General features: G+C 32.4%; 1 protein-coding gene across 1 annotated transcript in view; it reads left to right on the top strand.

The window, feature by feature from the left end:
* Sema5c (Semaphorin 5c) overlaps positions 1–14,516 on the top strand; it is a 598,088-nt gene extending 583,572 nt beyond the window's left edge. The window contains exon 14 of the mRNA XM_069823406.1: positions 1,802–14,516. Coding sequence (XP_069679507.1) covers positions 1,802–2,262 — 461 coding nt within the window. The 3' untranslated portion in view covers positions 2,263–14,516. The remainder of the gene's footprint in view (positions 1–1,801) is intronic.
* Positions 14,517–14,737: the final 221 nt, after the last annotated feature.

Consider the following 14,737-nt stretch of genomic DNA (forward strand, 5'->3'; position numbering starts at 1 on the left):
CTTTCACCCAGTGATCAAAATCATGGTTTATTTTGATGCTGAGAAGTTAAAGTTTATATTGACATGTAAACAGTTTTTCTTACTTTTTATGGAAATGGAGATTTTTCTTCATTAAGACGCCTTTGCCCACGAAAAAATATTTTTAAAATATATGGTTAGATTCCGCATTGAAAGTACAAATAAACCCATATTTTTTACTGGTGCACCGTTGATAAAGTATTGAAAATATCAAATAAAGAAAATAAATAGTATGCGCGTGAACTAACCAGCTGACTGTGAGGTGGGAGCTAGCCTAAGCAAGCAAGGCCAGAAGACATAAACACGTGATGTTTCGTCTAGTAGCGCATAGCTGGACTAGCTTTATCACGAGTTTTCATAAACACTGGAGTAAAATGACGCCCAATCCTCGCTTATCTTCATCTCTCGGCCAGTTCGTGCGGTACTGCGCCGTTCAAGTCTAGGTGTGTGAATATAATTTATTTAATACCCTCGAAACTTATTGCCGAGCCACTAAGCAAACAATGCCGAATCTCTCTTAATAATGCAAGGTTTTTTCTCAATATTTTTTACATTTTTACAAATGGGCAAAAAGCCTAAAAGTAAATAAAATCAGATTATCTGTCTCTCTGTATACAATAAAAATAAGGATTACTTCTTAACATAATCTACCAATGTCAGCTTCAAAATGAGCTCCCGTTCAATGTTCTGCAGTAAATGGTTGCAGAGTTCTGAGCTCTGAAAGAGGCTTGTTTTTCTTAAATACGATAAATTTGTCACTCAATAGTACGAAAACCGTTTGACTTTCGATAGTATATTTTTGAATATGCACTCTCCTCAGCACCTTGTATAAATATGGAAAAAATTAAGAGTATTGTAACTTTTATTACAAAACAACAATAATTGCTTTCTACAATTTAATTCTGTACACTCCCGTCAACAATGGGATTTCCACTCCACACAATAACACAGCATTCGTTATTGCACTCCACAGACGACAATGACAATTTACTTGGATTATTGAGAACAACAATGAACTGTTAATCTTAACTAATGTTCACAAAGCACTATTTACAAATCAGAACTGTCAGTTCTCAGTTCACAGTTCGTTTGCCTTGGCTACTTCTTCTAGCTCAGTCACTCAAGTTCACAGTATCTCGAACCCCAGACCTTCAGAGACAATCCACTGAACTTCGAACTCAGGTCCCCCAACTGCGGTCCACTGCACTCAAACTCAGGACTTCAGGCTCCCACAGTTACGGACACAACTCAAGTCGAACTCCGGGCTCGAAGTTGGCTTCACTGCTACACAAGACTGGCTGGCTTGCTTTCCAACGATTACAACAACACTGCTCAAGTTCACTCGCGTGTCGTAATTTATAACCAAACCATAGCTACGAGAATGTACGATTTCGCGAACAATCTTCAGATACTGAGAGGATGACGCCTATCCAGACTTCTCTGGATTTCTCCCCTCAGTCGCCAGCTGCTTACTTCCCCCTCACCCTTCGTCACGTCCGCGCCTCCACCACGTGCCCCCTCTTACGTCTGACCCCTCCAGACCTGAGAGGCCGCAACCTTCTTCACCGTGTTTTCTCGTGCGCCCCCGACCTCTGTGAGACGTGATCGACTCCCGACTGTCACAGTATTAAAAAAATGCGAGGTTTTTTACTGATCGATTTCATATGGAATAGCCCATATACTGTAATTGGTATTGCTCTAGCATATTTAGTATCTGGTTTTTCTGTTCAACATGTTTTGTTTGTACAGTACATTAATAAACAACAATGTGTTGTTTTTCCAGACCTCAATCCACTTGGAGTCCATAGTGGACCTGACTCTGGTGGATCTGGCGCAGTATCTCTCGGAATAGCACTCGGGTCATGTGTAGCAGCCTTTATTGTTGGTCTGTTCCTGATGTTTGTACTGTGCTATCTGTATTTCCGTCGTCGTCGGCCAAGGATTCCGGGCAGCCCACATTACATCACATCAAAACAGAACCCTTATGTTACCGTACCACTGAAAGAAGTTGGAAGCCATCACACAAAACGTGCTCCATCTTTCTCATCATCTGCAAGTAGCAGTAATGGATCCACACCAGGCTCTCATAAGGCATCAAATGGGGGATCAGGTATCTCTATAGGGACACCAAAACTATTTGCAAAACCTCTCGTGGAATACGAAACAGCAACTATTAAAAGAAATAGTCACAGTTTAGCAAACGGGCATATGCGAACAGATTTGGATCAGGATAAGTTCTTTTAAAGACCTTTCTTGTGCTTTGAAAGACCTTTCTTGGAACGGTATTTAAATCGCCTTCTTAAAAGTCGAAATGTGTCCGAAAATGCTAACATACTGGTAACCTATGTTACTAGTTTACACGTAGAAACATTGAGTTTCGGAAAACAAATTCCAAGGAAAATTGTGTTGTGATTCGTTTATGCAACAGTGAACAACAAACTTGTGTGATGTTGCCTGCAACCCTATAGTATCCTGGTAATTCCAGTATAGTGCAAGTGAAGGATTAAGTGTGATTGAGTTGTTAACTACTGTTATAAATGAAGAAAATTACATAAATATGAAGAAATGCTGGATATAAATGAGAGATTGGAGTTCGCAAGATTGAAACAGGGTAGCAGTGACGAGTTCTAAGAGACTGCATTTAAACTCCATTTCATGGGAGATACGATAAATTCATGTAAATAAAGCGAAGTGTTTTTTTTAAGAGATAGATTTTATGAAAGAAGTCGTTGATAGATTTTATGAAAGAAGTCGTTTCATTTTCTTTTGTGACAAGAAAACGAAATACCATAACTAGAAGACTGTGTACTTGTGCCTCGTGTATAAATTTTAATCTTGTACAGAATCTTACATTTAAGTCGTACTATTTTCATAAAGCCTGTACAAAGAAATAATTTTGAAATTGGTTTGTGCTTTTCAGATAAAATTGCTCATCGGTGCTAAATCAGTAAAAGTTGGTGCAAGAATAGAACTTCAGTTAGTATAAAATAATGGCATGTATTTTAGATTTTTGGCCATGTAAAAGTGACAGCTTGAGAAATGTCTTATTTTCTCCCACGCATGTACATAATTTTTTATAAGTTCCTTCATGCAGTGCCTTATCATTATGTTTGTTATAAGATGTACGAGAGAAGTTTTAAAGTCCCATACAATTCATATTATTTTCATGTTTCATTCATCGTCATTTTTGTAATGTTACTATCGTTATCCATTGCATTTGTTGTAACGGAGGGTCCAAATGACTGACTATATAGTTTTTAATTTTTACAGTTTTTAATAAGCTATACAAGATATTTGGTGCTTTATTAATATTCAAATTGAATCAAGATCAGAACTATTTTTCTGAAAATCATTACCACAGTGAAAAGACATAATATGAAAAGCGTTGTAGAATTATATTTAAGTGGCAAGGTTGTGCTAATAAAAAAGCAGTACACATACAATATTTTCAGTTTCAAATTAAAACTATGTTAAAAATTATTTGCTATATTTAATTTCCTAGTATAACAGGTTTAGATGAAAAGCATTCATATCATAGAATGTGTGTATTATTGTAACACAGTTTGTTTGGTTTAATCTTTGTTATAGCAATTAAACACAATGATTGTGCTTGAAAATCGTGATAAGCTGATATATAAAAGTTATCTTCAGATTACCGTCAGCATTCATCTTTTCGGTCACTGCCTTTTCATACAAAAAAATTACCATTGCTTTCTATAGGCAGTAGATGTATAAATCTAACGAGATCAAGTGTTCTATTTTCCTCTTTATTTTACTCAGTTACCCCACAAATTTTATTGTTGTAAATTTGAAAACTATGGGAAATGATTAGTTATGAATACCTCTCTTTTTTAATTTATCAGTTTTGAAATATCGACCAAAATATAATGTGGCCTACATAAAATTAAATATATAATTTTTACTGGGAGCTAATTTCCTTTTCTGAGTTGTTGTATTGTTAATAACTTCAGGCTAGATGCCTGTATGCTAAATTGCTTTTATATATTTTAATTTTATTCTTTATTTATCTATTTACAATGTTGTTTGTACGTGAATATTATGAAATACTTAACATGCCATTTAGAAAATATTTAAAAAATTACAATACATTCTGAGATAAATGTTAAATGTATATGACCTTTTGTTTGGAACTATAATTTGGACGTGCATTATTTCCTCAAAATGTAGCAGGTACATAAAATACTGGATTCATGTTCATTGTGTAAGACAAAATTGTATTTTGTCACGCTTATATTTACTAGTTGCTGTTTTATTTCTGTGTTAATGATAATACTCCATAGATAATTAGCCATTTGTATTGAAATTTTTCGTGTTTAATAATCATTCTCATCAAACTGTAAGGGAATTGTTTTTCGTTCTTTTCTTGAAGGCCTGGCATTTTTTCATTAATAAACTAAAGTGATAGATGCTGACATGTTTATTTTTTTTCAGACAGTAAATTGGGTTTTTTACATTTATGTAGACACTATACCTTGCAAAGGCAAAGAATTACTACTACATGAATATTGTACAAATTTTTGATAAGTAATTTAGAAGTTTAAGTGATACATTTTATTCTTAATTTTACTACTTTTGAAGGTACTGCAAGATCTTCGTTAACAGATTTCATGTACCAGTGCCAGTTTGTACTAAATCTTTAATGAAGTCTTATTTTTGAAAAATAGTTCTGATTAAGATTAAATATGTCTTTGTACAAAAAATAAATATTTGTATCATTCAAATGAGGCTCATTGTCAAATACTTTGTTTAATTTGTAAGCAAGCCTGTTGAAATGTAAAAAAATAAGTGCTAACTTGTTTAACATCTTTTAAAATTTGAGTGACACTCTAATATTTATTTGATTTGTTGTTTGCAGTAGATTATATATTTTTGTTCATCTAAATATCGTAAATTTTAATTCAATTTGCTCAACATAATAATAATTATATATTTTTCTACAGTTGGATTACAGTCATTGAATAATTTAAAATGGAGTTTATATTGAAAAATAAGATTCAGAGTTTATGTAGAGTTCATAAAAAAAGTTAAATAATATTAGTGGAATCTGCTGAGATAATTACGAATTAAAAATTGATTGTGGTTTAGTTCATATTGATTATGGAAGTAAAAATTTATTCTACTATTTGGAATTTCTCGTTAGAAATCTTTTCTTCTCCACTCTGTTCTCTAACGAGAAATTCCAAATTGTAGAACTTGATACATCTCCACAAATGCTATTGTTTTGTCTTTTGACTTTACTTTGCAAATGTAAAAATTTATGTTATAGAAGTAGAATCCATTGATAGCATTATCTTGGTACAAGGTACAACTCAAAATTTAATTGAAATCAGTTAGCAATATTTATGTAATACACCATTTTCATTAATGTATAACCTAAAGTATAAATGTGCCTATGTTAATTCACAAAGAAAAGTAAAAGTAGTTACAAAGATGAGTTCAATTTTGCGCTTTAGCGCTAATGACATTACACAAACTATTTTCATAGGAAATTGGGGTAGATCACAGCCAGAAAGTAGAAATGGTTTTTTATAATGTATGAAGTTTTTATGTTATACTTGAGCTGGTTATGTTATTTCATAATACGAAAATTTTGAATTTTAAGTTTAAGCTTTCTTAAATTTAAACAAACATATTTTGAAATTGCAGTGAATATAATGTTCCAAGTCAGTTTGTTTATACAGTAATTAAAATTAATTCTCATTGAATGTTTACAACACAGAAAACTGTAAAGATTCCTTGTTAACGGTGTACAGATGTTTCTTTATATCTGCCGGCCAATGACCATTAAATTTCAATTGGCTTATCTTAGCTGTAGGCATCAGCGTATTAAAAAACATTGCAACCTTTTCCTATCTCCTCTCTTCCCCACCGCAAATATGACGTTGCACAGAGGCAGAGATAAAATATAAGATCTGTATTTATTACTAGTAATGTACTTTGTGATCTACTTTTATTTTTCTTGTAAGGTTTAGCTTGTGAGCATTCAGTGAAAACTGTTCACACATGTTAATAGTGATTAAAATGTTAGTAAATATTTGTGACCAAATAATCATCAATTGGTGTCGAATTTCTTAAGTTTAAGGGAGTTCAGGAAAATACTGTACTCGTGTATACTGTAAGTGTCCATGGAAGTGTACTGAAAGATGAGTGCTCTGTGCTATGGCAATTTGTACCCAGATGAGAAAATCTGTTGGTTATTCTTGTCGAGTAGCCAATCATGATACCATCTGAGCTTATTCAACTGTTTATTCGTTGAAATGTTTCAAGAATTGTTTTTAAACTTTTGTGTTTTTTTAATTATTCCAAGAATTGTATTTTGAAACTCTCGAAGTTTAATGAACACAAATAACATTTATTATATTGAACATACTGAAAATATGCAATATTGCCATTAAATTGATATTAGCAAGAATGAATACGACAATTCCTTCAATAGCAAGTGAATTATTTTATATGCTTGAAAGTTTGAGAACCTTGAAATAATGGATAGTAGTACTTTGAGTACAAATTGATTCAATAACGAATTCAGAAGTTAATTTCTGTCTGTTTAATTAATTTGTCATCATTACAGCTGAAGGTGATTGTGTATTATATTCTGTTTATTGTTCTAATGACACGAATATTGCACCTTCCCTCATTTCCTCTGACACTCAGAATTGCTCACACCCGAGATAAAATGTAGTGTTAAACAAAGATTGTTAGATGTAAATCAATTATAAAATCAAGTGCACTTGATTCTAAGAGCAGTAATATTTACTTACATACAAGGAGTATGCATTTCTTGGCAACATTTCTTAATCTAATACCAAATTGTTAATGTGGATATTTTAATATATCTTGAAAATGTTTTTAAACATATATAAAAATGTTGATGAATAATTTGTGTCTAATGTTGTGACAGACAAAGGCAATTTAGTATAGTCATTTGTTTTCAGACATAGGCGCCGACTTTGGGGGGGGGGGGGGAATGCACTCTCTGCCCCCTCAGCTTATAGAGCCAGCTGTGTCGCTCTCCCAATAAAATTAATAGTGGGGGGAGGACCCTCATCCCTCCAAATAATTCGAAAAAAAGATTCATGTTAAAAAATACAGTAATTGATTTGTTTGAAAGATGAACTAGGGCATAAGCCAAAAAGGTTATTTCACATCTATAGAGGGTGCCAGCTGCAACAATGAACATGTCAATGACGCAACTCACAATGTCCCCTCCCTTTCCTCCTGCATTTGAGATCGGTGAAAGACTTGATGCAACGGTGATTCATTTCTTTGTCTGTGATCCACATTTTTCAGTTCAGTTCAAATCTAGCAATTATTACGATCAAACATTAATGGTTATAAGTATTACCAATGGAAAAAATAAGACGTAATTAACAGTGTACTCCACTGTATTTTTACCTAATATCAGTTAACAAATTATTTTAATGTTCAGCATTTTTTCATAAACAATTAAATTTGTCTCGAAATTTAAAGGTCACCGTTATCAACATTCAGTTTCAGGGATTGTTTTTTATGATAACCTTTGTTGCGGGTTTGTGCTTGTTAAGTGAACAGCAATTGCGATGTTTTTTGTGATAATCTTCATTGCGGGTTTGTACTTGTTAAGTGAACAGCAATTGCGATGTAACTATTCATGATGGGTAAAGTTTTAATAAAAAGAACTGTCCAAAATAAAATTGCAATGGACGGAAACAATGATAAATTATGTTGTAGTAGTGACAGTAAAACTAATAGCTCAGGTTCATCATCGCTACAAGGATTAATGAAGAGTGAGCAAAGCAATGAAAGGAAAAAAATAGTGCATAATTTTCAACCATCTTGAGTTAAGCAATTTCCATGGGACTATATGAAAAATCAGACGATGTTTTTTCTCAAAAACATTTACGGAAATTTTTGAGAAAGAGCAATTAAAGTTATCTCAGGTTTTGTGCAGAGTCCTGCCCTTCCCCCCATATTTAAAACAATTCGGCGCCTATGTTTCTCCAGATATCAAAAGATAGTAAAACAATTATTGTTGCACGTAGGTACTGTATATTTATGAGTGTCTAAATATGTAATATATGTGCAATAATTTTGCGTTTAATACCAAAGGCAATCCGCATCTTTTATGTCATTTCTACACATTCAGTTTAAATCAGCATTAATGTATCACTTGAGCAATGATTATGTAAGGTATGCACTGAGAAACAGTTTTCACTGTGTGTATAATATGCATGATTGTTAACAGCTTTGTGATAAGCAGTGTAAAAATGATAACATTAATGGTGCTTGTATAATATGACTGCAGAATGTATGGGCATTTTGGCAATGCCTGAAATTGATATCCCAAAGCCCTAAATAGTTACTTAATAACTATTCCAAAGCAATAATTATTTTCAAGACTAAAGCTTTATATGTAAGATAAAAAACTATCCAACAGGCTATTAACCAAATCATAAAATACATCGTCCCAAAGTTTTCTTTAAGAGTTACGGACATTGCTGAAGAACTTACTTCATGCCACAGGGGACGAGGTTCGAAAATTACAGATACAGTGAAACCTATCTATGCTGACTGTTTGGAATGTCATAATATGTAAGCATGACCCACATAAAAAATAGTATATTATGCAACGAGCCTATAATGGTACTAATTAAGACGCAAGTATGTTTGTTTATGAAACGAGCGCGAGTTTCATAATTTTCATACGAGCATCTTAATTACCATTATAGGCAAGTTTCATACGACTTTTTATGCTCGACCATATTTATAACTTGAAATTATTCAAAAGTAGGTCATGTTATGGTTATGTAAGTGAGTAGCGAACTGACCTGAATTGTGAGATGTGCACAGACGCGAAAGTATTGATTTTTTCCGAGGCCGAATGTCATTGACCTTGATATAACGTAGAGAAAAAGATGAACATTAGTTTTGATATAACCTGGAAATTGATTTAGAATTGAAAAACGAGATGACAAATTGAATTTATTTGAATATTATTTAGAATTAACGCTAATTATTATAGTAACAGAACATAACCTCCTGCGACAGTATTGGATTTCCAGCCTCTGTGACTTTTTGCTAATTGTCTTTCGATTGCATATCCGAGAATAATCGATACTTGCGGTTTTATAATGGTACAAAGGTGATTTGTCATTGGCTGAACATCTGAACTTTAATGAATAGGTGTACTTTAATGGGATGCATTAAAGGGCTACTACCAGGTGTATAACTACTACATTTCGGCATGGTCGAGCATAAACATAGTTATGTTCTACCATTTTGGTGACAAGAATCATATGTTCATAATGTGGCATATTCTTGAGATGTAGGATTATATAAGTCAGGATATTTTTGAAATCATTGTGTTGCCTTAACAAGATTTATTTCGAAATGTAACAAATCAAAACTATTCAAGTCATTTCCCATTCCATTCTTAGAAATGATCAATTTTGTCTGTGCAAACTGAAATTGGTTAGTCTTATTGAATGTTTATGAATGCAATAGAGAATTTTGCAAATACTCTAAAAGGATTTAGGACTCTGATCCATATATCTTGTCGTCCATCATCTGATATCTTCTTCTGCCCCAAACTTTTCTCCTGTTCACTATTCTCTCCAGTGCATCCTTCAATAAGCAGTTTCTCCTCAGCCAGTGACCCAACCAATAATTTCTTTTTCTCTTCCTGATCAGATTTAGCTTTATTCTTTCTTCAACCACGCTTTCCAGCACAGCTTCATTCTTATTCTGTCTGTTCATTTTACACACTCCATTCTTCTTCATATCCAAATTTCAAATGCTTCTAGCAGCTTCTCTTCACTTCATCATAATGTCCATGTTCCGGCCCCCATACAATGTCAATATATATGCGAATGCAGTGGTGTTTTATTTTTTTTTATAACTTTGTCTTTAACATTGCTGCAATGAATAATATCCTAATAATGTCCTGAATGTTTAATAACTCCATGTATGAGATAGGATATTGAGAATACTCAAGACAGATAACTTAGTTACAGACATGTAGTACTCGGTACCAGTATGTTAGGTTACTCTTCAGCAGAAATATTAGCTAAATTAATAAATTATATATAAATTTACAAAGGTACCGGTACCAGTATTTTCAAAAGAAATGATCAGATGTACCAGTAACTGTATTATGGAAGACAATTGTTACAGAATAATACAAACTTGGCTTTATATTTTGTAACAGAAGCGGTACTGAAATAGTTTGTTGTTTGTACCAACGTGAGTATTGTAAATATATACAATACCGGTACTATGGCTGAGTTGACGAGAAAGTTGTGAGGTTAAGAAGATTAACTTTTGGTACTGTGGCAGAGTTGACCAGAAAGTTGTGAGGTTAAGAAGATTAAATTTGTAAACGAAAGGACATCGACCATTGTTTCATGCATATCTAGTCAGCTGTGTTATAGGTTTCACTGTACACTGTGCAAGAGATATTAGATAGAATCAGTTGAATATGCAGCTGTATGTTCCAATATTTGGTGTTCCTATCCCTTATGTAATTTAACCTTTTTCATGGCGTTTTCAAATCCTGCAAGGAAGTGTAATTACTTGACCTTAAGCTACACTCATTGGTTAGAATTCGGAGTCTCTGTTGAATGATAATGACAATTGTAAAGCATTTCCTAGTTGTATTGCAGTTTATTGTTTACAAAAATTGTCTATAGTCATGCAAGTTAAGTGTAATTTTTTAAACAAAAGGAACATTTTCTTGTTACCTACTGGTAGCTACTTAATGTTATGTTGTTGAACAATCATGTCACCAAAGAAGTTAATACATTTTAAGTAAAAGTTTCCTTCAGGATTGAAAGATTTGCAAACAAAAGGTTAAAGAACATGGAAAGAAATATAGGTAATTTTAGACTGAAGCTTCGATGCATGCAGGGTTAACTTTAAACAAAATATTAGAGAGTTGTAGGAAATTGTTGAGACTTATGTGTTTGTTGTTACGTTCATTTCCTTTAACTCTCATGAATATAACTGACCCACCCCTTTAATATGCCAATGTTGCACACTGCATCTTCAAGACAGCTTAAACCCTGAATGCATTAGTATAAGTTTCATGATATTTTACAAGTGGTGTGGTGGTGATAGAAGCTTTTATTTTGAGGATTCTATTAAGTGGGATTATTCTAGCTACCATGAATCGTAACATTCGTCATTTGGGCTAGGTGTACTGATCATAAATATTTTCATGTCAAGAAATGTATGACATAAATGAAGTGAAGTGAACTGTGGTTTGGAACCTTGAGAAGTGCCTTCTTACCGAGAGAGGGAAGGAATGACTTTGATAAGAAAATGTGAGTGGTTTTGGTGTTGACGTTTCCTGCCATGAATTTGCATAATTATGTTCGAATGTAGAGTATCATTTTCTTTCAAAATGACATTCCTTCCTAAAAAGAGTGGAAAAGAACAAGATCACCTACCAGCTTGCAGACTGCATAGGCCGGAAATAATTTTTAATGGTTGTTTTTAATTTCTTAATCATCTGAATGTAACATAAGTTCCTGTAACTATTCAACAAGATATTGCATGCTTGTAGGTGTACATGTTGACTGTATCCAACTTCATCATTATTATTTTTTTTTACTTTCCAGATGTAATTAACAGTTTTGAATTGAATTTTGTGATATGCGTATTTTTCTATATATTTCATGTTGAAACTTTCGTACACTACTTTTAACACTTGAATATAAATAACTGATTAAATGGCGATCTTACTCGTGTTAATTACGTAAGCATGTGCGGCTTACAGCTGTTTCGGTGCTACTTCACACCATCCTCAGAGCCTACTAGATCTCAGCGCTATCTCAACTTCGCTGCCTGTTGTGTGGGTGCGTTTGTGTGATGAAGAGTTGTGTCAAATAGTGTGTGTGTTCTGAAATTGATCTGTGTGTTGAGAATTTGATTAGGGTATGTTTTAGCTTGTCTGTATATTTCATATTATTCTAAAACCTAAAACTCAACACACTAGAACAATATAAAATATACAGACACACTAAAACACACCCTAATCAAATTCTCAACACACAGATCAATTTCAGAACACACACACTATTTGACACAACTCTTCATCACATGAACGCACCCACACAACAGGCAGCGAAGTTGAGATAGCGCCGAGATCTAGTAGGCTCTGAGGATGGTGTTAAGTAGCACCGAAACAGCTGTAAGCAGCACATGCTTACGTAATTAACACGAGTAAGATCGCCATTTAATCAATTATTTATATATTTCAGTTCTAAGTACCAGTAGGTATGTAGGTAATATAAGTTCTGTGAAGTAGGTAGGCCTAAGTACATCATGTGTGTGAATTGTCATTGTGTTTTAAGCTATATTTTTAATATGTGGCTTATTTTTACAGTTGCCATTGATATTTAAGATACATTGGTTTCTAGTTTGTACAAAACACTTGTTAATAAAACATGTTTTCTATTACAAATTTGACACCAAACATATTCTACAACTTTGTGTCATAAAGAAAGATTTCGTTATTTCTGTAGTTCTATTATCATATTCATTTGAAACTGTTTCATTCTAAATGTATGTTTGGAGAATTTCTTCGATTCTTTACATCTTCGAGCAAAAAATTGTATTTGTCAGAAATGTGGCATTATATTTCATCTACTTCAATATAATCGCTTAAATTCAGTTAAATTAAAAAATAATGTATTAGCATTATTGGCTTATAATTCACTGAGGTACTATAGAATGTAGACATATCACATAAATTCTAAGCAATGTGTATATATTAAGCAAGGGGGATTTGCGTCTTCCTAGTTGAAGATAATTAGAACAATGTGTAAGTGTTACGGAATAATTTCATTTAGATGACTAAAAAAAAATTAACATGTTTACTAAAGCACATGTAATTATAATCAATTTTTACATCCTAACCCTACCATCAGAATTTATTGGCGTATCTAGTTAATTTTGTTTATTCTAAAAGCTAAAACGTAATTTATTATTTTCAATGTCAGTTTTAGCACTTCGTCTTATGCTCCATACAACTTCACTTTATTTCGTTTCAGAACTTTTCTTGAATTGAAAATATCTTTGTATGGATATTTAATATTCAGATAGCCTCCTTGCTTTACAGAAGTTATTTAAAATTTTTTAATACTAATACTATCATCTAATTAATATCCACACCAAACCTGGGGAATAATTACTATCATTCAACCACTAATCCATTTGGTTGAGGCATTTTATTTTTATTTTATGAATAACTACAGTATATAAAACAAATTTTATTCTAAAAATTCATATTCCATTGGAAATTATCTATAATGGTGTTACAATTTAAAATTTTATTTGTTTGCAGGATCAATTGCAGTTCCTGTGAGTGGTTTATATATATTATATTTGTGTTTATATAATTTTTATAAATGTTTTCTCACTTCAGTCTTTCTGAAGATGTGCCATTGTCGAGGGTATAAAGCATGCCTTCAATTGCAAGCTGAAAAACAGATATCAAATGAATGGTTTCTGAATATCCATATTGTCTGTTGAAAATATTTATAAAAGACATTTTGAAGGTTGTTTGGGAAATTGCATGGAAACAGGAGTTCTTTAAAGTTTCAACATTACAGATTAGTATATTCAGTTTATAATTTAAAATTTAATTACTTCTAAAATACTCACTGAACAGATTTTTGTATAGAGCGACGTTTTTATTACATGTATTATTTTGATATTTTAAACATTTGACTAAATAATAAGTAACCTATGTATGTGTGTAAATTGTTATGATTGAATATATAAATTTCCCAGATTCTTCATAAGTCTTCTACACATAATGGAACAGTCTGTTTCTGACAATAGTAGATTTTAGTGACTTTTATACCAAATCTTGCTTAAGTATAGCTCCATAATATGTACTAATTTAACAATATGCATTTCATTGCTTACCGGTATCATGAATAAGGACAATTTTATTGTTTAATTACTGGTTAATACTTTATGCATGACTCTTCCAGTTGGATGTGTTGTTTGTTTTTAACAGACAGTATATTTATATTGATCATTAATTGTATAGTTAAAATTTGACTTCTTTGCTATTTGAATCCTATGATGATAAGTTGGGAATGTGAAATAATCAATAAAAATGCCTGTGAAACAATTGAACACCTCCCTCAAAGAAGATTGTATATCATATGTAAAATATGTGATATACAACCTTCTTTGAGGGAGGTCTTCAATTATAATACGATGTTTTATTTTCTGATTGTATTGGTACTAGTATCTCCAACATACAGTGTACAATTGAAGGTCATTCTTTATTGTAAGTCATCGCCACCTCATCAAACGAGCATCATCAAGTGTGACTGCACTACATTTTGTAAATAACAATGTTGACCGCAATTTTGTGCAGGATATTAATGTGACTCATATTGAGTTGTTTCATAATGTATATTTTCAAACCATGCCATTTCAAGTGTACAGTATTTTGTTATTAAATTCATTTTATAAGTATATGTCGTTCTTTTCATTTTTTTTATAAGTAAAATTTTACCAATTTCCTATTTATTTCTGGCCATTCTACATTTGCTAACTGGTATATCCACATAAGCTTACTGCGATATATTTTAAAGATAAAGTATTATGTAGTTACAAAAATTAATTTAAAATTTTGATAGTAAAATATGTTTTCAGAATTCCTGGTATTAATTTTTTATAATGGCAGGTACTTGACAGA

Source organism: Periplaneta americana, chromosome 4 (genome assembly GCF_040183065.1).
Source record: "Periplaneta americana isolate PAMFEO1 chromosome 4, P.americana_PAMFEO1_priV1, whole genome shotgun sequence".
NCBI lineage: Eukaryota > Metazoa > Arthropoda > Insecta > Blattodea > Blattidae > Periplaneta > Periplaneta americana.